This window comes from Tetrao urogallus (assembly GCF_951394365.1).
Source record: "Tetrao urogallus genome assembly, chromosome: 1".
Lineage (NCBI taxonomy): Eukaryota > Metazoa > Chordata > Aves > Galliformes > Phasianidae > Tetrao > Tetrao urogallus.
In genome coordinates this window covers 7,676,737-7,700,986 of record NC_136813.1, presented here as the reverse complement: position 1 = coordinate 7,700,986, position 24,250 = coordinate 7,676,737, and the positions used below count along the sequence as shown (strand labels likewise).

General features: G+C 45.0%; 1 protein-coding gene across 2 annotated transcripts in view; it reads right to left on the bottom strand.

Moving 5' to 3' along the window:
- TMEM135 (transmembrane protein 135) overlaps positions 1 to 7,457 on the bottom strand; it is a gene marked incomplete at both ends in the record, with an annotated part of 164,805 nt that extends 157,348 nt beyond the window's left edge. For both annotated transcript variants that reach the window (XM_079549202.1, XM_079549203.1), the window contains one exon: positions 7,317 to 7,457. In XM_079549202.1, the coding sequence (XP_079405328.1) occupies positions 7,317 to 7,457 (141 nt within the window). The remainder of the gene's footprint in view (positions 1 to 7,316) is intronic.
- Between the last annotated feature and the right edge of the window lie 16,793 nt (positions 7,458 to 24,250).

Here is a 24,250-nt window from a genome sequence, read left to right as displayed (position 1 = left end):
CCTGAGAGAAGCCTCTTTGCCAGGTTTGCTGCTTCCCAGTGCCTGTGCTGAGTTCATTGCTCTGTCAAGGCTGGGACCTCTCGCTATCACTGCAGTGCAGGCTCCATGCCACCCTTGTACCTTTGAGCTTCAGCTCCTCGATGCAGCTGAATTCCTTGCTGATTCTTCTGAAATGCTTGCACTTTTCCCCACTGAAATAAGCATCTCACCAAAAGACTTTTTTGGTTTATTTTAGTTTTATGAAAAAATGTTACTAGTCTGTCCTAAAAGCTGCCTGAACAGACCGGAATGATCGCAGCCCGGAATGAAGATGTTGCAATCAGGCTCTTTCTTTAGTAACATTTAAACTAATTTTAGTCATAATTAAAGTGGCTTCCAGAAGAACCTGAAAGCAAGAACGCGCTGACCTGCAGGTCCCTCAGAACATAGTGCAGAACTGAGATGATCAGATATGCCAGCACATGATTACAGCATCAGGCTATGCCATAAACAAATCCCATTTCTTGATGGGCCTCATAGGCAGAAGCATGTTACAGGGTAACACTAACAGCCTTCTGAGGCTCCCCACCCTACCTCCAAATACACAATCATGCACAGCACAAACAACATCGATGTCTGTGCCTATATGGACTGACAAGGCAGCATCTGTTTGGTGCTTGCTAACTCCAGGTTTGGCTCAGGATGAATCCAAACAGCTCTCCCTATGAGATACCACACTTGAAGCAGGGCTGGAGCAAGGCATGGCCGGCGGGCACCAGCTGCCTTTAGGCTGGGCTATGGCCCTATCTCATAGGGTGTAGGTACAGCCAGGAAAATTACGCATCAGGCTGTAAAAGGAAGGAGGGAGCCTGGCTTAAATTAAGCAGGGACAGATGGCCAGGTCAGGAGAATGATAAGGGGAAGGACACAAACAACTCTGCCATCTCACAAGCAAGAAGTCAGAAGAATTAGCTTCACTGCAAAGTAGAGATCAAACCATTTTTATCTTATGAAAGGAAATGTTACTATCACTGGTTACACCACTTCATATTATTGATTAAGCATTTCCATGTACTGGAACATGCACCATCAAACAACACATGTGAAAAACATTCAACCCCTCAGGAAACAGAGGACTTTGCTCTGACACGTGTAATGAATGGCATGCTTCCCACGTGAAATCAACGGGAACCAAGGGCAACACAGGCCAAGACAACTCAGACCTGATAATGATAAAGGCTGGATGTTGTGCTGAGGGACATGGTTTAGTGGGAGCTATTGGGAATAGGTGAACGGTTGGACTGGATGATCTCTTAGGTCTTTTCCAACCTTGGTGATTCTATGATTCTATGATTCTATGCAGCCACTCACAGCTGGACCCTTCATCCCTCTCCCCAGCCTGATACAAGCTAACAGAGCTCTTAGAGAGGGTACAGAAGAGAGACACTAACATGATCAGAGGGCTGGAGCACCTCTCCTGTGAGGAAAGATTGAGGGAACCGGGATTGTTTCTCTTGGAGAAGAGAAGGCTCTGAGGAGACCTCATTGTGGCCATCCAATATTTGAAGATAGCATGTAAACAGGAGGGGGAATGGCTGTTTGTGAGTGTGGACAGAGATAGGACAAGGGGGAATGGTTTTAAACTGAGACAGGAGAGGTTTAGGTTAGATATTAGGAGGAAGTTTTTCACATAGGTTGGTGACACACTGGAACAGGTTGCCCAAGGAGGCTGTGGATGCCCCATGCCTGGAGGCATTCAAGGCCAGGCTGGATGTGGCTCTGGGCAGCCTGGTCTGGTGGTTGGTGACCCTACACATAGCAGGGGGTTGGAACTGGATGAGCACTGTGGTCCTTTTCAACCCAGCCATTCTGTGATTCTAATCATGACCTCATTTTCTTCTCCTAATCCTAATTTCTGGGAAAAGCCCGAATTGTTCAATTTTGAACACACAATGTTACATCTCCAATTTATTTATTTTTAATCTTTATCTAATCTTAAGGAGCTTTGGAGATAAAGCACATCAACTTGAAGGTCTTTAGCAAAATTTTCTTAAAAGATCAAGGCAGACAAGTTTTAAACAAGTCTACATTTATAGGTGGTTGCTTTGTTGTTTTTTGTTTGTTTGTTTTTTAAGATTGGAGGTCAGCAATTTTTAACTTTTTCCCTTACCTCCTTTCATCTGGGAGCCTCAATAAATGCTGTAACTACTGACAATGATGCTTCAGAACCTTCCTGGTGAGTTATGAATCAATAAGTTCAGTACCTGTTATATCTTACTCTTCTGGAGTTACTAAGTTTCTCTTCTGTTGCACAGCATGGCAGTAATGGCCCTCAAGTTGCACCAGTGGAGGTTCAGGTTGGATATTAGGAAAAAAATTCTGCTCAGAAAGAGCAGGGAGGTATTGGAGCAGGCTGCCCAGGAAGGTGATAGAGTTAATATCCCTGAAAGTGTTCACGTAATGTGAAGATGCAGCACTGAGGGACAAGGTTAGTGGGCATGGTGGGGATGGGTCCATGGTTGGACTGGATGATCTCAGTGGTCTTTTCCAACCTTAATGATTCAATGGTTCAAAATAAGGACTGAAGAAAAACATCACATCCTGGCCAGCTGATCAGGATAGCTTACAAAAGATGTAGGTTTGCACTGTACAGGCTAAGTAAGACTTGGATCTAAAAAGTTCCCCTAAGAGTTCAGCCAGACGCTCTGTTGTTCAGCCACCACACGGAAGGCATCGCTCTCTTTTGGGAAAGGAATGAGCACCTAAAATACAAGATCACAACTGAGAGCAGCTGCTATAATCAATTGGTTGAATTTGCAGCTGTACATCCAGGCTGGATGTGGCTCTGAGCAGCCTGGGCTGGTGGTTGGTGACCCTGCCCGTGGCAGGGGTTGAAACTACATGATCTTTGAGGTCCTTTTCAACCCAGGCCATTCCATGATTCTATGATCCAAAGAAAGCAAACCTCTCAGAAGAGCTACACAAAGGAATGCTTCACTTGTAAAATGTAAGCAGTCTTGATTACAAAACAAGCATTCCTGCCAGCCACTTTATATCCAAAATGGTAGCGACACCAAATACCCATCATAACCTCCGAATTCTTCAGGTTGCCACCTTCTTACCCTCTCATTCTGTCTGCACACAGCAGCTTGACTCAAGTGGTCTCTCATCCTAAAACCTCACCAGTTATTTTCATGACGTTTCAGAGGATTAGTGGCTCAAAAAATAAAAATTAACTCTGAATGCATAATAAAATATCAAAATATCACCTATAAACTCAGGACTTGATGACTTAGATTTTTTGCATGAAAGAAATTCCGTTCCAGAGGAATCTGCAGCTCACATCAACCCATCAGGGTGTTTAGAAATGACCTTTATATCCAAACGTGGCTCCATTTGAGCCAAAGTGCAGACACATAAGGAGCAGTAGGACATGGCTGACATTTTTCAAGAAGGTATTTCAGGTTGCTCAGGCATTCAGGTATCTCTGGATCTAAAAGGTTTTACAGGTTACGTGGGTGCTTCCAACCAAACAAAGCCACCAGCCAGATGTACATCTCCACCCAAATACCACATTACTGTGCAGTGTATGAATGCCAGGAAGATCCATTCTCCTGAAGGATACTATCACTTAATGAAGAACCGAGATAAGTAATAGCTCAGCCTTCATTTATTAAGGAATAATACAGACACAAATGGTTCTGTAGGCGCGTCACTGATGGATAGATGGGTAAAGAGACAGGTAAGCAGCAGTGTTTACACACACACAGACTGCAACCCTACACACAACATAAACCCACACTGTCTTCTGATCTCTTCTGGAGAGTGGCCCAACCCACAGCACTTGGAGCAGCAATGCTTACCGAGATGTCCTGAAAACGTAGTGCACAGAACTGATCCAGCTTCTCAGCTCCAAAAAACATCACCACAGTTACAAAAACTTCCTTCGCATAAATATTTGTTAAAGAAAAGAAAAAATTAACAAGGACGACACGTGGAAAACTATTTTAGCATCACTTTCCTCATAGAAACAACCTTAAAAAAGTTCAAGCGTTGAAAATGAAAAGCACAAACTCTGTCAACTCAGAGGGAAGCTATATTACAGCATTCTAACCGAGAATGTAAAGAACCATAACACACAACAGCAGCTCGTACATGCTTTCACCACAGAGTTCTCCTAAACAAAATTCTCATACAACTCGACTCCTATTTATTTTAATGGCAGTACAATTAACTGCACATTGTGGAACACATACATAGCTTGTCATTGATAATGAATTACTTGAGTACATTATGGAATCCTCTTTAGGACACCAAAATCATTTTTGAGGTTGTAGTGAAGCAATACAAATATTTCAAGTAATACTCCACCTTCCCTGCATCGTTCATCACGAGCGCCCACCCCGTGCAGCAGCAGGGCCCATTTTCCCCAATCTTCCCTTTGCTACTGATGCATTTGAAGCAGCCCTTCCTGCAGGCATTGACATTCCTTGCCAGATTTAACACCCAATGAGCCTTAGTTCGTATCAACCCTTCCAGAGAGGGAGAATCTTCCTTTCCTTTTGCCTTTCCCTCAAACACCCTCCCTATTACTAAAGCTTTGCAAGCTGACCCAAGCACCTAGAAAACAAATAAAGGACCACTCGATCACTGGCTACATCTACAAATGACTGTATGGTTACTAAGTATACTCTCAGGGAGGGACATTTCCACTTAGATACAAAATCTACTTTTGCTAAAGCAATCAACTAATCCTAGGGTGAAAACAACGTCCGTGAAAGTATGATCTAAAAACTTTTTGCCAAGTCAAAAAATACAGAAGCTCTGTTATATATTAACAGGAACAAGAAAAAACCACCATTGAACAGCAGCATTTCGAAGCAAAGACTTCTCATAGCTATGTACTGAAAATTGCTCATCAAACAGCAGTATCACGTAAATTAGGCTCCATCAGTCTCTCAACAATACAAGAGCACCCAAACTTTTAAGAGGTGTGGGGTGTAGATGTTATGAGTTTGTACTCCAGACTGTGACTGTCCCTAACCACACGTCCTTCTCTCCCAGAATGACCTCTGGCAATGTCTTCTCATCCATTCATACTGATTCATTTCCACACAAGCTGTTGAGAACAAACTCTTTCATCTACTTGCCTTGGTTATTTGCGTATGGCAACAGAAGGAACAAACAAGCAGAACAGAAGTGGAAACTTCTTGATGCTGTGCTGTTAGACTGGGACTAAGCAGTACCAGCAACGCTCCGAACATCCACTGACAGGACTACAAAGATAAAGCGACTTGAATTCACTCTACCATGTGACTCTAAATGTAGGACAGAACGTTTGTGCTGTGCAACCACAATATTTCACTTACAAATACAAGGTTTTCAAATACAGCTTTAAGTCCAACAAAGAATCACTTCAGGGATGACTCTTAATTCAGCAGTGCTCTTTCCCTGCCAAGCTACTTAATGTGCAAGGCTTCTCCTTCATCCTCCACAGTTGCACCCTTTCAGTTTTCACCTGCTGCTGGTTCTGGTGCTCATCAAAACCCTCCTAAGGGGCCAATTCAATTCGTTAATGCAGCTGAAAATTCAGCCTCGCTACAGGCAGGAGACAAAGCTCTTTTTGGGTTAGTGAATGAATTATTGTAGCTCTTCTTGAGCAGATTCAAAGTCCAAGACCATACAGAGTACAGTTACACACCTGTGAGCAAAGGAAGGCAAATTTTTCCTCCCTCTTTAGGTAGCAACAAGATTTTAGAGCAACTGAGGTTTAGAGGAGCTTTCCTCCAAACCCACTGTTGCAGGAAATGTAACATAGGTATGAGCAGGAACTTACTTACCAGATTTGGCTGCTGGAGAACTCTGATTTAACTACAGTGCTCTTTAACCTGCTTTATCTTTAGCCAGACTGAATAACCACTGGATGGATAACCACTACATAGCTAACTTCAGGTCTGTTCTCTGCTACTTACAAGTACTCATGCCCCTGCATGGCAAACTGCTTCAGGAAATTGACTTGGAGGAAAAATTACTGAAGGAAGATGGGGAGGTAGAGAAGAGGACACGTCCTTGGTATTGGCTTCCTGTTCCAGCCCAGCATACACTCACATAAACAGTGGCAACTTCTGTTTGTGCCAGTTCAGCCTGAAAACATTCACGGCCAGACACGACAACTATTTAAGACCACAGTGCTACCAAACAGCCATTAAGTTTCCTTAGCATGTCATTTGATGCTCTCACAATTTTCATTCAATGGGAGCTTAAAGTAATCATGCCAGGACTGCAGCGGTTCCACTCTTTGCCTTCTATTTTATGTCTTGATATCTTTATAACACCAGCACTGGCACAGAGCAGGAGAAAGGGGAGGTTTAGGTTGGATATCAGGAAAAACTTCTTTTAGTAAAAGAGTTGATAAACACTGGAATAGGCTCCCCAGGGAGGTGATTGAGTCACCATCCCTGGATGTGTTTAAAAACCATTTGGATGTGGTGCTCAGGGACACAATTTAGCTTGTTGTTAGAGTTAGGGTAGTATGGTTAGGTTGTGTTTGGACTCCATGATCTTTAAGGTCTTTTCCAACCTAAGCAACTTCACGATTCTATGACTCAGTGACTTGCTTTACTTTGCTCCAGACTCCACTTGCAGCCAGCTCACTGCTCAGCCCTGTGAGCACCGTTACAGCTGGAACACGGGGGTGGGGACAGCAAAATACCTGCAGCGCTTTCAGCTTAGATCAGCTTTCAGGATATGTTTACTCAGATGGATGCAAACAGTTGCCAACTCCTCTACCTACACCCTAACTTGCTGGACACAAGCCAGCCGCAATGGAGATGATATAACCGAGCCTAATTGCACGCCCAGACCAAAATACCTCACCTGTAGGATACTCTCTGACTACTTCAGCTCCTCTAAGCCTTAATATATTCCTTCAGCCTTGTTTCTTTATTACATAGTGGAACCTCCTTGATTCTAAGGCACTGATTAGCCACGATTCCATCCCCAAGGTGCCACCACCAGCACCACGCGCGTGGTGCACTTACTGCTGCCAAAGACATAACGCTAACCTGCTGAGCACATTGTTGTTCCCTATTTCAAGCCTCACCACTCCAGGAAATGCTGAAAATAGCACACCCAGCGTCCTCCTCACCCAGCTCACCCATCCCACAGCCCTTATTACCACCACCCCACGCCATCACCTCCCCAGAACGCTCCTCTATGCCCTTCACCCTCACACCTCTCAGCCCACAGAGCCCACCGTGACACCCCCACCCTTCCCAAACACCTCCTCCTCCTCCCCCCTTCCCTCATAACCCACCCCCAAGCCGACCACCACCCACCAAGTACAGAGTGCCGTAGATGCGGAGGGATTCGGCCAGCGCACTCTGCGTGACATGCAGGACGGCGACGGAGCAGCGCGGGTGCCAGGTGTGCCCGATCTCGTAGCAGCTGTGGGGGATGGACTTGCTCAGCGCCGCCATCTTGCCGCGCGCGAGAGGATGAAGGGAGGTGGGGGGGGAGACAGCGAGCGCGCGCGCGCGCGCCCGCCGCGTCACCGCCGATGCGGGAGAAAGGTCGCGCGGGGCGCTACCGGCGGCGGGGTTACTCGCGGGCAACCGCGGCCGCTTCCACCCCCCCTCCCAGCCGGGCTCGCGTGAGGCCCGCAGCCAATCCGCGGCGCCGGGGGGCGGGGGTAGGGCTGGCGGCTGCTGAGCGTGGAGGCGGGTTGGGAAGCGATGGCGGCGGGGCGAGGGGAGTTAGTGAGCTAAGGAGGGAGATCGCGAACTCTGGGGATGGGTTAAGAATTGATTTATTGATGGGGGAGGGGGAGTTTAAATGGATGTTGGGGTGGGGAACTGTAAATAGGTGAAAGCTTGCAAACCACCGTGGAGATGGAGTTGCTGCAAAATGGGCGACTGCAAAACGGTGGAAGGTGGCAAACTGGGGAGGGGGAACTGGAAATAGATGGGCGTTGCGAATAAGGATAGATAGGGGGTATCGCAAACCGATGGGGGCGTTGCAAACCGATGAGGGGTTGTAAATAATGGGGTTAGAAGGATTGCAGACTGAGGAGGAGAATTGCAGATAGATGGGGGAGTAGCAAATCGGGGGGGGGAGGGGCATTGCAAACCGATGGGGAGTTGCACAATGGGGAAGGGGAATCGCAAAGAGATGGAGGGGTTGCAAATAAGGAGGGGGTTGGAATCAAGTGGAAGGGGCTGCAAACTGGAGAGGTGGATGGCAAAACTAAGGAGGGGGAGTTGCAAATCAGGCGTGTGTGTGCAGTCCTGGGAGTGCTGGGAGGAGTCTCACTGATGGGAGCATCTGCACCTGAGTGCATCAGTGTCTGGGAAAGCGAATGGGGGGGAGGGGGAACATCTGGGATCTGGGGTTGCTTAAAGCTTCGGGGTCACAGAATCACAGAATGGCCTGGGTTGGAAGGGACCTCAAGGATCATGAATCTCCAACCCCCCTGCCACATGCAGGGCAACCAACCTCCACATTTAATGCTAGACCAGGCTGCCCAGGGCCCCATCCAACCTGGCCTTGAACACCTCTAGGGATGGACGGGGCACCCACAACCTCTCTATGCAGCTGTTCCAGCACCTCACCACGCTCTCTGTAAAGAACTTCCCCCTGACATCCAATCTAAATCTCTCCTCCCTCAACTTAAAACCATTTCCCCTCATCCTGCAGTTATCAACCCTTTCAAAGAGTTGATTCCCCTCCCCTCTGTAGGCTCCCTTTAAGTATTGAAATGCTGCAGTGAGGTCACCCCACAGCCTTGTAAGTTGGGCTACAGAATCCTGGAGGGCAGGGGTGGTTCTGCAGCCAGGTCAGCTGCAGCCCTGGCATGTGGCCCAGCTTGCAGTGCTGGCTGTTTGTGTGCCCAACGTGCTGGGATGTCCTGTGGTGTCTGTGAAGTTTGTGAACAGTCCGTGCTGGGTACAGGCTGTACAGTGGCTGAGTGAGGAGTTGTGTGAAGCTTGGCTGGCAGATATGGCCTAGTAGGGCCAGATCATAGAACCTGCAGCCAGATCATAGAACCATATAATATCCCAAGTGGGAATGGGCCCACAAGGATCACTGAGTGCAACTCCTGGATCCAAATAGGACCATCCAAACCGAACCCAATGTCTGAGAGCACTGTCCCAACGCTTCCTGAGCTCCGGCAGCTCGGGGCTGTGCCCACAGCCCTGGGCAGGCTGTTCCATGCCCACCGCCCTGTGGTGCAGACCCTTTCCCTCACCCTCAGCCGCCCTCCCCTGTCACAGTTCCACGCCGTTCCCTCAGGCCCTGTCGCTGTCACACAGAGCAGAGCTCAGCGCTGCCCTCCGCTCCCTGTGAGGAGCTGCAGCCACCATCAGGCCTCCCCTCAGCCTGCTCTGCTCTGGGCTGAGCACATCAGGGACCTCCGCTGCTCCTCATTTCACCCTAACGTTTTACACTCCTCCAGGAAGCCTCCTATTGATGCAAGACCATGTATTTCCAGCAGGTTGTTCCAAAAGTAATGCTTCATATTTAATTCCTTGGAAACTTGCATCCACAAGTTTCGAAGAGCACAGTAACACTGTTCGATAGAGGAAATTTTCAGCTACAGAACACTGTTTTTCAATATAGTCACCACCATTAGCTGTGCATTTTCACCAGTGAAACTGAATCACCACCTTCACCTCAAGTGCTGGTCACACTTCTCTTGATGCAACCCAGGATACAGTTGACCTTCTGGGCTGCAAATGCACATTGTAGGCTCATGTTGAATCTTTCAATTGACACTCCTAAATCCTTCTCCTCGGGGCTGCTCTCAAGCCATTCTCCACCCAACCTGTACCTGTTCTTCAGATTGCTCCAACCCAGGTTCAGGACCTTGCACTTGGCCTGTCTGAACTTCATGAGGTTGGCATGGGCCCAGCTCTACAGCCTGTCCAGGTTCCTCTGGATAGCATTCCTTCCCTCTAGCATGTCATCTGCACCACTCAGCTTGGTGTCATCTGCAAACTTGATGAGGGTGCACTTGATCCCACTGTCCATGCTGTCTACAAAGGTGTTAAAAAACACTGGTCCCAGTACTGATCTCTGTGGAACACCACTCCTCACCGGTCTCCACTTGGACATTGAGCCACTGATGGTAACTCTCTAAGTGTGACTATCCAGCTAACTCCTTATCCAGTGAGTGGTCCATCCATCAAATCCATTTTTCTCCAACAGGGCGACCAGGATGTTATGCGGGACAGTGTCAAACACTTTGCACGTGTCCAGGTAGATGGTGTAATGCTGTAACTCCATCATAAAAGGCCACCAAGCTTGTCAAGTATTACTTGCCCTTGGTGAAGCCATGTTGGTTACTACTGATCACCTCATCTTTATTTTCCATATGCTTTAGTAGGGCTTTCAGGAGGATCTGCTCCATGCTCTTGCCAGGCACAGAGGTGACACTCTCTGTCCTTTAGTTCCCTGGATCTTCTTTTTTTCCCTTCTTGAAAATGGGGGTTAAGTTTCCCCTTTTTCAGTCAGCGGAAACCAGACTGCCATGACCTTTCAAATATGACGGATAGAGGCTTGGCAATTTCATCCTCCAGTTCCCTTGTGGAGGGATTCAGTTCCACACCTTTGCTTCATATGCCTTTCCATGTAAGACACCATTTTGTCAGACTGCCCCACTGCTGCCATCTGTCACACAGCAACAAAACATAACGGAATACTGGTGGGAATGTTCAACCTCTACTGCCATCCCACTAACATTCTCCTCTGACATCGTGGGCCAACACAGTAAAATAGGAGATGTTTCTTTCAGAGCAGACCTTGGAACAGCTCTGCAGATCTTGTGGTTCAGTGACCCAGTGCATCACTTCTTGCTTCTGCAGTGCTCTGATTAAAGAACTGTTTGCAGGCAGAAATGGCAGTTGTTACCTAATATATGGATTTGCCCAGCTCAGCTTAGGAAAACACCTCCTGATAAAGGAAAACCCAGCCTCATTCACATGTGCAGCAGCTCTGCTCGGACCTGAGCAGGAGGTTTGGGATCTCTGCCAACTCTGGCTGTGCACTAACGAAGAAGGCACCACAGCACTGACTTTGCTCCAGGCTCTGTTCCATTGGGTTGCAGTCCTCTATTCTGGGAAGCCCTAGGGGTGAAGTAGCATGGGAAAAGCCTAACAGCCCATTCCAGGCTGGGCTGTCCTGGGAGCTCAGCCTTAGTTGGAACAGGGACAGCAGCATCTTGGAAAGGAAGAGACTCACTTCAAAAAGCATTGTGGATCTTTACTTTTACCTCCTTATGTTCTTGGGGCTTTCAGGAGCTCTCCTGGCCATATGAACAAGGCTGCATCCTGGGAATACCAGGCTGCATCAATAAAGCTAATAAATGCATGCCAGGGATTGGTCCCTTGGTGTGAAGCTGGGTGATGTGGCTCAGGACTTGCCTTGTAATAAACATCTGGGTGTCCTGGAGAGTGTTTCTCTGAGTAGTCCTAAAAGCAAAGGCAGAGTGTAAGCTAATTGCTAAGCAGCATAAGTGACGGGGGAACTGAGTGTTCTGAGTGCTCAGCTTACTCCAGGTCCTCACTAATTCAGCAATGTCAGATATACCAGGACATCAGGATTGAAGTTTACACAGTCAAAAATGTCAGATGCATGTAAGCCTCATTAAAGGACAGCTACGATATCCCAGTTTCTGTGCCTTCTGCCAGACAGGTGAGCGATGTAGCAGCATCCCACTGCCCTGCACTCTTCTAGCTGAATACATCCATTTGCAGCTGAGCTGACAGAATGCAACTTTCAAACATTAGCTGGGCCAGACTCGCACTTATGTCTCAGGCTTTGGCACGACCCCCTTCTTATTGGACAGCACTACAGCTCTACAGCTCTCCTATACTGATGCTAACTGGCATACAGATGTCTCAGGTGGCAATGGCTGCATGCAGAAAAGCACTGTCCACCTTTCCAGGTTTCTGAGGGTCTCACTGTCTGATAACATTATCTACTAATATCTTCAGTGTCTAACAAATCTGCTATCTGCAAGGGAAATTAGGGATCTCAGCCCACGACAGTAGATGGAGGTGTGAAGAATTCTGCTTGCCCTCACAGTGAGTCACCATAGAATCATAGAATTGTTTGAGCTGGAAGAGACTCTTCAAGATCATCTGGTCCAACTCCCCTGCAATGAACAGGGACACCTACAGCTCAGTCAGGTGTTCATAGGCCCATCCAACATGACCTTGAGTGTCTCCAGGGACAGGGCATCCACCACCTTTATGGGCAACCTGTGCCAGTGCTTCGCTACCTTATTGGAAAAAACTTCTTCCTTATATCCAACCTACGTCTCCCCTCTTTTAGTTTGAAGCCATTTCCCTTTGTCCTATCCCCACAGACCCTGCTACAGAGTCTTTCTTCTTTCTCACAGCCCCCATTTAGATACTGTAAGGCTGCTCTCCATTCTCCCTGCAGCCTGCTTTTCTCCAGGATGAATAGCCCCAGCTCTCTCAGCCTGTACGTGTAGGAGAGGTGTTCCACCCCTTGGATCATTTTGATGTACTCCAAAAGCTCCATGTCTCTCCTGTACTGAGGACTCCACTAATCTGGACGCAGTGCTCCAAGTGAGGTCTCATAGAGCAGAGCAGAGGGGCAGGAACACCGCCCTTGCCCTGCTGGTCAGTCTTAGGAGGTGGTCTGGATCAGAACTTATTACAGATAGGTAATCAGCCAAAAAAAAAAAAAAAAAAAAAAAAAAAAAAGGAACCAAAGAAATAAGCCAAACAGGGAACTTCCCATCACAGGAGGCATCACATTCCAAGTGCAGAAGAATCTGGGAAATCTTCCTTCTAAACGTTTTTATGCATCACAACAATCTGGAACCATTTTGATTTGGAAGCAGTGCACAGTGTTGCCCTCTCTCCTCTCTCATAGTGCTTTCCAACTTGTTGCTTTTTTTGCCATGTATTTGTTTGCTCCCTTGGGACAGGTGATCCAGCTTTTCCCTGATGCTTGTGCAGTTCTCAGTGCTTTCCTGAGCTGTGCTTCTGTAAGCAGCTCCTCTTGTCCACCAGGAACTGCCCCCTCTAGGAGAGTAGGGCTTTGCAGCCACTTTTCTCATGCTTCTACTCTTATTTTGTCCTTCTGCTTGTTCTCTTGCTATTCTTGTTACTGTCTCATGCTTCCATTATAAAGTTCTATTAAATCCTCATTGAAAATTACTGTGCTGCTATGAAGGTTGGGGAACAAATGCATCTTTCAGCTCGGGTCAGTGCAGGTGAACACAGTATGCACACTGACAGACACCTGCTTCCCTCGGTAAACTGCAGAGGATCTCAGAGATGTGGCTGTGCTGTGAGCTCTCTTAGGGCACTGTCAGAATATTGCCAGGAAATTTATAAAAAGTGAATTTCAGGAGAGAACTGAAGGCCTTTGAGAAGGGTCTGGAGCATCACGCCATCAGTGGTATCTGGAGAGAGCTTCACCAATCTCCATTTCTTCTCAAGATCTGGCCCAAGTGTAAGCGCAGGCTATAATTTGCTTTGTAGGTGTAAATCATAAGCTCCCTAAAGCTTGTCATGCTTGTCTAGAATGGCAGTGAGTGGCCATTCATTGAGCTGGCATTAGAATCACAGAATCATTAAAGTTGGAAAAGACCTCTAAGATCAGCTAGTCCAACAATGAACCCATCCCCACCATGCCCACTGACCACATCCCTCAGTGCCACATCTCCATGTTCTTGGATGCTTTCAGGGACAGTGACTGCACTATCTCCCTGGGCAGCCTGTGCCAGTGCCTCACCACTCTTTTGGACAAGAAATTTTTCCTAATATCTAACCTGAACATCCCCTGGTGCAACTTGAACCCATTACCTTTTATTTTATCACTGTTACATGGGAGAAGAGGCCGACCCCCACCTCACCACAACCTCCTTTCAGCGAGCTGTGGAGAGCAATAAGGTCTCCTGCACCTCCTCTTCTCCAGGCTGAACAACCCCAGTTCCCTCAGCCCATCCCCATAAGATTCATGCTCCGGACCACTCACATCTCAGCTGCCCTTTTCTGGACATGCTCCAGGGCCTCAGTGTCTTTTTGAGGGGCCAAAAACAAACACTGTACTCAAGGTACAACCTCCCCAGAGCTGAGTACAGAGGCTCTTTTTCACTTTTCACCCTTGTTTTCCCAATGGTAAGCTTAAGCCGTGATGCATTATTTGAAGAAGGATTCTCTTTTGGCTTACAGTCCTGAGTCCTACTTGTTCTTTTTTTCTTTTTTAGCAGGGAATAATCTCAACATCCCCTTGTGTTTGCTGATATTTCAAGGTAAAATAATTAACTGGAAGTTTTCCCATTTTCCAGATGTAATGATTTCCAAAATAAATATGGGAAGGGTTGTGGGATAATACCATGTGAACATTTTAATACACACAATAATGTCCTCCAGTTTATACAGATCTGGATTTTTTCCAGACATAAACGTTGAAGTCTTTCATAGAATCAAAGAATCATAGAATGACCTGGGCTGAAAAAGACCACAATGATCATCCAGTTTCAACCCCCCTGCTATGTGTAGAGTGGCCAACCACCAAACACCAGACCGGGCTGTCCAGAGCCACGTAGCAAAGACTACATCAAGAAATCAGAACCGTAGTGCTCACCACACTGATTCTGTAGGCTAAACCAAGAGATGACATACTGAGCTATGTTCATGCTTCTCACTCCAGGAGAATTGTATTTCCGTTGTGTTTTGTCTATGGTGCTGCTGTTCCTGGAAGTGCTGATTTATTCTTTCTGTATCAGGTGACAGAATTGGCTGAAGTGAGCCATGAAGGGCTAAACTGAGCCACTGGGATCACTATAGGAGGAACCAGAGGCAGTGCACAAGGACACCACTCCAGCAGCAGCCCAGAATGGGAACTGGGACCCAAAGGAGCAGCTACTTCTCTGCTCATTTCCTGCTTTTCGAGAAAATGCTCTCAGTAGTTTGGAAAGAATGCAGAATAACATCTTGCGTACTCCATGTACCTCAACCTGCTTGAAATCCCTCCAGCTGGGTAACAGAGACTGTTTTTCTGCCTTCACTCAACCAACATTCCTAAACCTCTGCAACAACCTACTTCTACTGCCAGCCTATGTCACTACTCCATCCAGATGGAAATAAAATCTTTTAGGGTGGAAAAATTGCATGCTACCAAAACATATATCTGCCCATGCTCCCTGCAATCACACTGCTGTCTCTGGAACTCACATCCCCTTCCTCCCTTTGTGATGTTTTTCACATTCAGCAGTCAGGAAAGACCTGTCCTGTGCAGGTACCACATCCTCCACCTCTTCGTGCCAGGTGGGGGCAGCAGCCTTCAAACAAGCAGATGGTGCTCATCTTCCTATGGATATGAATGGGAAGGAGAGAAGGAGAGTTCTGGGCCTCTTGAATGAGTTCTGAGATAAATCTCTTATAGAGAAGTCTGACCTCAAGCAGGGCAGGTGCAAGTTGGGAGAAGCAACTGGTTGTTGGCTGTGCTCTTTAGCTCTGCAGATGTTACATCTTTCCCAAAGCAGGACAGAAAAGCAGAGAGGAATGAATGATGAAATCCTTTAGTAAAAAATGTTGTTTCTCTGTCCCCTCAGCTATTCCCATCTTATATGAGGTTATTACTGCAACATTATTTATGCTTCAATCACAGGAATTTTTTCATAGTCATGAATAGCTTTGTGAAACTAAGAAAAGACTCAGAAGAAGTCATTTTTTCCCTGTTTGAAGTCCTAACACACTTTAAGTTTCTGTAATAAAACTGTCAGTCCATAAAGTTGGGCTGCTAAGACCACAGATAAAATGTAGTTATTCTAAAGCAATTGAGCTCCTTTGAAAAGCAATGATAGTTTCGAGGAACTCAGCACTATTGAAAAGGCTTTCAATTTAAGCCTGAATTTTCCAGAGGAATAATGAACAGTAAATTTCACTGACTTAATTTTCAAATGCCCATGTTGAAATAGCCTTAGGCGTCTGATCACTCCTGCCGCCAGCTCTTAGACATCCAGGAGTGAAATTCAACAGCTTAAGATGCAGATGCTGAATCACTGCATTTTACAGGTCTGTGTTTCCCAGCAAAATGGCCGTGATTTTAGGTTACCATGCAAAGTTGTTTTGATAAACTGCATCGTCCTTAGCAGGACTCTGGATGTCCAGTACTGTGAGCAGTTGCAAATGAAAGAAGCTGTGCTCCCATGCTGACTTTTAGCTCTTTAAATCGCAGGATTAAGCAGGTAGATGTGGCTTTAGACATCCACGTTTGGACCTCCTGTCAAAGACAAAAGTGTTATAAAAATCAATCTGATGGGACTGCACGGCAGCCGATCGTCACCAGCACACTTTTAGTTTCTCTCTGTTGGACTGAGCTTTAAATGTACATTAAAAAGAATTGAGAAGTTGAAATAAGCCAGTTACAACTCTCAAAAGAACCATTTTTAAACACAGAAGCATTCAGAGAACAAAACCTCCTTTTCAGCACTTCTGGCTCATTCATGGGGGCCATTTCTTACAGTTCTGCTAAATCAGTTGAGAAAGTCACCAAAGCATAGCAGCATCACAGTGTTCCTATGAAAAAAGGCACCAAAGATCCTTGAGAAAACCCTGAATAGCGCAGAAAGCAAGAACAAATGTTTTATATATGTGGTATTGTTAAAACTCCCAAGTGGCATAAATATAATAAACAATAGTGAAGAATGGGATATTTCTGTTTGTTTCCACACACTTGAGATGACCTAACCTACCTCAGGCATGGTTCCACTTTGTGACTTGTGAGTTATTTGATCGTTCCAAACTTGTGAAAATAAACACTATTATTCTACTGTTCTACATTGTGCATTCTTTTGTTCTCTGTAAATAGACTGAGAACTATCAAATGAAAGTAAATCATAATGAAATACAAATCAAAATAAAAGCTGCAGATAAAAGAAAAACAGCACATTCAATAAAAAAGATGTAATAAACACAAAAATAATGAAATGGTAGGCTCATCACTGAGCACAGCTCCATGTGCTCCAGATGACTTTGTCAGCATTTCATGGCTCAGTTCTGATCTCATTTGCAGAGGTCTCCTACAGAGACTTCTCCTATACTAACTCTAGGATAGACAGAAATCTAGCAGGGGATTGGAACTTGATGATCCTCAGGGTCCCTTCCAATCCAAGCCGTTCTATGATTCAAAGATTCTATGAATTTCAGGTTAGGATTTTCAAAGAACCCTTGAGAGCTGCTCAGATCACAACCCAGTTTAGTACGGGCTGGACACCTAACTTGGTGCCTCTTAATAAATTCCTCTCCTAAAGTAACAGGCTTTTTTTCAGGCTGTTCCAATACTGTCTTCCAGAGAGTTTTCAGCATTTTGCATAGCTGTAAATAAAGGCTGTGGTGTCACCTTGGTATCTGAGTTTCCAGCCAGAAGACATGAACTTGAGTATAAATTCTTTCTTAGGAATGGTTCTGCTTTTTGAGGTTAGCTAAGCCCCAAAACCCACCCATGCCTCTGTGTAGCAGTAATGTCTGGAAGTCATGTTTTGTAGATCACATTATGTCAAATTTGTGCACATCATGTTGAGAATCACTGTTGTTCATAGGGCTTTCACCACTCGCTGGGAGAGTTCCTTTCACGGCCTGATGTATGTTACTGTCAGAAGGCTTCTCTTGACAGTTTTATAGTGTTTTGTAGCATTGGAAAACATTGAAGATAGGGAGAAGTAAACTTAGTGCCAGATTTCTGCATACATGTGCATATGCATGTGCATGGAGATGAGGTAAGTGGTCAAATGTGCTATCATTTTACGTCCCTCTCCCACACCAACAAAGCACCTTCCTTTTACATTCTCTTTACTGAATATAAAATATTTGTTCCTTATATTTTGAGAAGAAGAAATGTGATTTTATACAGATCTCACTTTGTCAAAAACCCGGATGGGGGAAGTCAATATAGCTTTGGATAGAATAATACACTGCCTCTAATAACACACTAAGCACTAAGCACTAAGGACAGTCCATGGGTGAAGTCTCAGTACCACAAAGGAGCATTAACTCAAATGATTTATAGAAGTTCCCTCATACCAGAACTTCAGCAAACTTTACAAAGATAGTGATAATTATTCAAGAAGTTATACCTCCTCCCAGCACTCCCACCCCCACCAAACTGCATTCATCGCTTTTCTGAAAGAACAACTGTACACAGTAACAGACAGTAAGGGGGAACATTTTAAGTAAACAAAACAGCTCATTTTGAAATACAGTTTTCACTATTGTGTGAAGGAGCTCTAATTGTTAACGGTCAAAAAAATAGACATATAGGTTTATAGCACAGCTCACCAAAAGCTGAAAGTCTCAACATAATGCCAAATTTATGCCCTGCATCATTTTGTTCTAGCAGAAGGAAAATAAGATCTCCACCAGGGCCACCTCTTACAGTACCACTTTTCAGGAGGACTTTTGAAAGTTCCCTTTTCCTATGTGCCTGTTTCGAAAACAATTTCTTGAAGTGCTGTCTGTTTGCTCTCTGAAATCGTGGACTTGTGACCCAGTTCATCCTTTCATAATTCTGAGGCTGGATTGGCATGGCATTGCCCTTTATGTGCAAGTCCCATAGCAAACCTTAAGGGCATTACAATGACTCTCTAGTTAGCCTGAAATTAAGACATTTCTTAATCCTGCATTGATGCACTGTACCCCCAAGTGATCTTCCATTAATAATCCCTTAGTCTATACTTTCTTATTACAGTTAAGCCTGTGTTAATTTCTCTTTGCTTTACCCAGCTACCTGAGCAGCTAAGGAATGAGTCAGACATCCAGTGAGATGACATCCTCACACAGAGGGTGCTGACACACTCGAACAGGTTGCTCAAGGAGGTTGTAGATGCCCCATCCCTGGAGGCATTCAAGGCCAGGCTGGATGTGGCTCTGGGCAGCCTGGTCTGCTGGTTGGCGACCCTGCACATAGCAGGGGGTTGGAACTGGATGAGCATTGTGGTCCTTTTCAACCCAGGCCGTTCTATGATTCTATGATCCTAAGCATTTCTGATAGTCAAGGCAGAGTGGCCTTGATAGCTCTGAACTGGACTCTCAAGCACCTTCTCTTTCTGTCTTAACTACACAGGATTCAACGGCAAACTAACCTTCCAAAAAAACCCCACAGATTAAACTTACCCTTAGTTGCACATCTATCAGGTGCAACTTAATCAGTAAGAAGAGGCAAGGTGTGGGGCAGCACAGAGAGCATCACTGGTCTTTTCAGTGGCTGTCCTCTACCGTGATGGCCTTGGTGTTGTGGCAATGTACATCCTCCAGAAACTCTCCTGGATGTTTCAGCTGTGGCCTGAAATTTCCATATTTGGGGAATAATTGGCTTTAGATTTTCTTGGGGAACATTTGAGTTGAAGAGCAGTTTTTATAGATTTTTTTTTTTTAAATGCACATTTTATAGGAGTTTTATTTTTATATTTTTCATAGTTCCCCAAGGATATATGTAGAGTGTCAACAATAATGAATGACATGAACTTTTACCATATGGAACTGAAATATCATGGTATTCTAGTTTTCATGGTAATCTGGCCCCATGGAAGTCTCTCTGAGGAATAAAAATGCCTGAGAAAAACAGAATTCACATAAACTACCATTATTTTCTAACTTCATCTATATGTCTACGGGGAATTAGATGGATTGTCAGCCTCCAAATATAAATAACACTGCCCAGGAACGAAAGATCACTATATCCTCAAATGCTTCATCCAGTAATAACAAAAATAAAATTCTGTGTTTGTTCCATTGACAACAAAACCTCTGTGCAGTGCGAGAACACCAGAGTGATCAGCACTGTAGAAAAGGTTAAGGGTGCGGCTCCTTGACAGTCGAAGCCAATCTAAGCTAATCTGTTTTCTTTTGTGGTCACACCACCCGTCCTCATCATCACATTCATTTCAATCTGTTCTGTTCATTTTTTGACAATTAAACCCGCACCTACACCGCCAAGGAGGCAGAGGAACAGCAGAAATGCACGTGGGATGGGGCGGGTCAGGAGGAATGATATTTCAGGTCAGAAAATGGTCATGGAAATGGTGCTTTGGACAAAGAACTGCTTGTGGAGACAGATGTGATTTGTAGGTCTCAATTGCTTTGCACCTACACAGGCAAGGAATACAAGGTAAATATAAAATGGCAGCAAAGCCTTCCGGACAAGAATGAATGCCATTATTTGTGTTCATTTTGTAACTTCTTGAGTGTGTATAACAGCAATCCATACGATTAATTTTCCAACTTGGGTAGAAATTAGGAAATCTGTTTGACGAAGACTTGCCAAACCAGTCCTTCTCACAGCCTGGAATGAAGTTTGTGTTTGTCTTTACTCATATAGGAATAGGTAGAGAAAGATGTGAATGTCATATAGAAATGGTTTACAGAAGAGAAGCTCTGTTTGTGTGAAGAGGGATAAACTGTACTGGAAGAGGGAACAGAATAAAGCAAATGCCTCCTGCCACAACATCCATGCTAAAGACTATCTGTATAAACATATCAGCAAAAAAATAACATGCTTGAATGAAATAACTATACCGACTCCCAAACTGGGAGTATACTGTGACCATTTGAAAAGAAAACAGCCAAAAATTAGAAGAATTACAGGGGAGAGGGGGTTTGGAATTAATTAGCACTCAGACCTATATTTTAGATGGCCCACAAAGTGAATAACAGTGCCACTGTAAACCAGGCTGTCCCGCCAGAGCTGGAAGAGCCACGTATTGCCGCCTGGAGAAACCCCTCTGCCATTTTAGCAGGACCTGAATGCAGCCATGTGTGTAACGTGGTGCCCCTTAGCTGGCATGTGAGCTGCTCTTCGTGAGCGTCCAGACAGCAGGCACTATCAGACAGCCTGCAGCGTTGCATCCATCCGCCCTTTGTGTATTCACAAAACTCTACGAAAGCAGCACAAATCTCACTAACTTCAACTCCTGGCAGATGTCAAATTTCTTTCCCAGGAGGATGACCCCACTGCCTGCCTAACATAACACAAAGACGGGTTTTTTCCAGCCATGCCTTGCAAGTCAATACTTGCTGTTATGTATTTAAACACAGCGTATCGGCTCACACAGGCTTTTTAACGGGAAAAAAAAGAAGACATTTCAAGATTTGTGGCTAGATTCATCAGCATGCTTCACAGCTCTGTGCTGCTCCAGTGACACAGAACAACCTTATGCCTGCAGTAACCGATTCATTACAGCAGCTTGTTGCTGTACCGCCGGGGCAGCGCAGAACAGCTGAAGCGTATCAGCAAATCTGCCTCCTGAGCTCCTCTTCTGAGGGCTGTGTATCTCAGCATAACTTAATTTCTGAAGTCTACTTACATATGAGAAGGACGTACAACCAACCTAGCTTATGGAGAGCAAATATAGCAGAAATGACCTCTGCTGCAGCTAGAGTTAAAGCAAAAGAGGACGCAGAGAGATTTAGTAGGAAAGATGACGCTGCAAAAAGGAAGCTAAGCCATATTTATAAAGCAAGACTCATGACCTCCCAGAGAAATAGAGTTTGGTCTGTCGTTTTCCACCATGGTGAAATAACGCCTTGCGAACGATCAGTCTATTATTTCCAAAGATTCGGACTAATTTGCTATTGCGAAATGAAATGTCTTCAAACAAGGCAAAAAAAGTGCATTCCTCATTCCGGACTGCACTCTGCACTTGCCAAATCTGAAGTTATAAAACCAAGCTGTGTTGGAGTTATCTGAGCATGAAAAAGGCCTCTGAGCCATTTTCTGAGAAGAAAACTATTTATCATTTTCCATAAAATAAAATAACATAAAATAAAAATCTCTTGGGCCAAGATCAAGTGTGGGAAATTTCAGGCCAAAATGCAAATCCCTGAGTATTGCAGACACAAACATGAGCAGCAGTTCAAACTGGAAGCCTGTTCAGGACACAACAGCATGGATTCCAAAGTTCAGGCTGAATTCTGCTTCCCCCATGGGTCAAGACGCAGTCAGTGGATTTTCCCAAAAGGAACAGATTTTGTTGAAATTTGACATATTGTATCTCTGCAAGACAGCTTTCCTGAACAGTTTGGTCAAATCAGAGAATCAGAGAATGGCCTGGGTTGAAAAGGACCACAATGATCATCTAGTTTCAACCCCCCTGCTATGTGCAGGGTCGCCAACCACCAGACGAGGCTGCCCAGAGCTACATCCAGCCTAGCCTGAGGCTGCTCGTGTTGGATGGTTTTGTATTTCAGCACAGTGAAAATGTGGGGGGGAAAAAAAAAAAAAAAATGCCAAAATGTTTCTGTAATACCAGATCCTGATGCCAAATAAATGCCGGTTTGGTCTGTTAATCTGGCAGAGGACATACTGGCTCCATCACAAAAGGGATGGCCAGCAGGGACAGGGAGGTGATTGTCCCTCTCTACTCTGCTCTCATGAGGCCCCATCTGAAGTACTGCATGCAGGTCTGGGGGTCCCAGTACAGGAAAGGCAGAGAGCTGTTGGAGTGGATCCAGAGGAGGGCCACTAAGATGATCAGAGGACTGAAGCAGCTCTACTATGAAGACAGGCTGAGGGAGCTGGGCTTGTTCAGCCTGGAGGAAAGAAGGCTGAGGGATGACCTCATTGCAGCCTTTCAGTACCTAAAGGGAGCCTACAAACAGGAGGGGAATCAACTCTTTGAAAGGGTTGATAACAGCAGGACAAGGGGAAATGGTTTGAAGTTGAGGAAAGGAAGATTTAAGTTAGATGTCAGGGGGAAGTTCTTTACAGAGAGAGAGGTGAGGAGCTGGAACAGCTGCCCAGGGAGGCTGTGGATGCCTCGTCCATCCCTAGAGGCCAGGTTGGATGGGGCCCTGGGCAGCTGGTCTTGTATTAAATGGGGAGGTTGGCGGCCCTGCCTGTGGTGGGAGGGTTGGAGCCTCATGATCCTTGAGGTCCCTTCCAACCCATTCTGTGATTTTGATGATTCTATACATGAATCCTTCATTATCAGAGGAAAGGGCTGTGGGAAAACTGTCAAAAATAAAATATCGTACATATTTTTAAGCCAAGAAAGAGAAATACTTGCATGTCAAATACTAGGACACAGATGAAGTGACGTGTATATGAACATCTGTCATCTTAAGAAAGTTATGGCCAGCTTTGCTCTTGGTGCCCCATTATATGGTGTGTGATACACCTGTGCCTTCTAGATTCCCACCCACACAAATAACCTGATAAATTCTCGAGCATTGGCACCCATTTTGATGACAGCTAAATGCAAATGGTTTCTTGAAATGGTGCATATTAAACAGCGCTGAAATTTCCTGTTTACAGTGCTGTGAAAACAAAGTCTGAGGTCTCTGTGCAGACTGAGTTAACATTATTGACTTTCAGGGGTCATGGAGCAATTATTGACCCATGCTGGCATGCAAGGAATTACACATGTGAATTCAGATATTGTATGGATGTGTCACAGCTCAGCTGCACAGCAGTACCTTAAAGGAGGCTACAGCCATGTCGAAACAGAGACATGCTTCCTGCTTTAAAAAGGTCAGCCTCTCAAAGTGCAGAATAACAAGCATAGTAATAGGAATCAACTGTAAAGATTTTACTAGATTCCAGAAAAGCCATTATGAAAGCAATCTTCCTTGATTTAAAAAAATTTAGCTAAATGTATAGGTGGAAAATTAAAGAAAACACCTTTAATAACATCGTTAACACTATAAAGTTAAGAAAATACATCAGTGATAAACAGGAGAAAGAAGACGTTGAGTTGAATGAAAACAAACACAAAAGGAATTAAAAGAATGTTATAAAATAAGCAAAAAGAGAAAATTAATGGACAGGTGGTCAAAGACGATGGAGTTTTATGTAAACCAAGACAGAGCCACAAATGGTACTGCTAAGTTACAAGATGGAAGTTGTGGAACTGTCAATAAACAATGCAAGTGACAAATGTCCAACAGATATTTGGCTGAGTTTTGGAAAACACAGATGAGAAAAGTTAGAGAAAACTGACTAACAGTGAAAATGCAATCTTATGGTTTCAGTGGTACTATAAGGAGATGTCCCAGAACAGCTCTAGGATTTGCACATGTTTAAAAACCTGCCTGTTTCGCTCACTTGTATCCAAGAACTTTGTCAGAAATCTGTGGGATGGCAACGTCTATTCCCTCTGTGTCCCAGAAGTGGCCATTATCCAGACACCATTAGACATCTCCAAGTGACCCTGCACTTCTGGGCTAGTTTTTAAAATGAAATTCACCTGACCATAAGTAGACATCTAAATTTGATTAAGGAAATCAAATTCCAG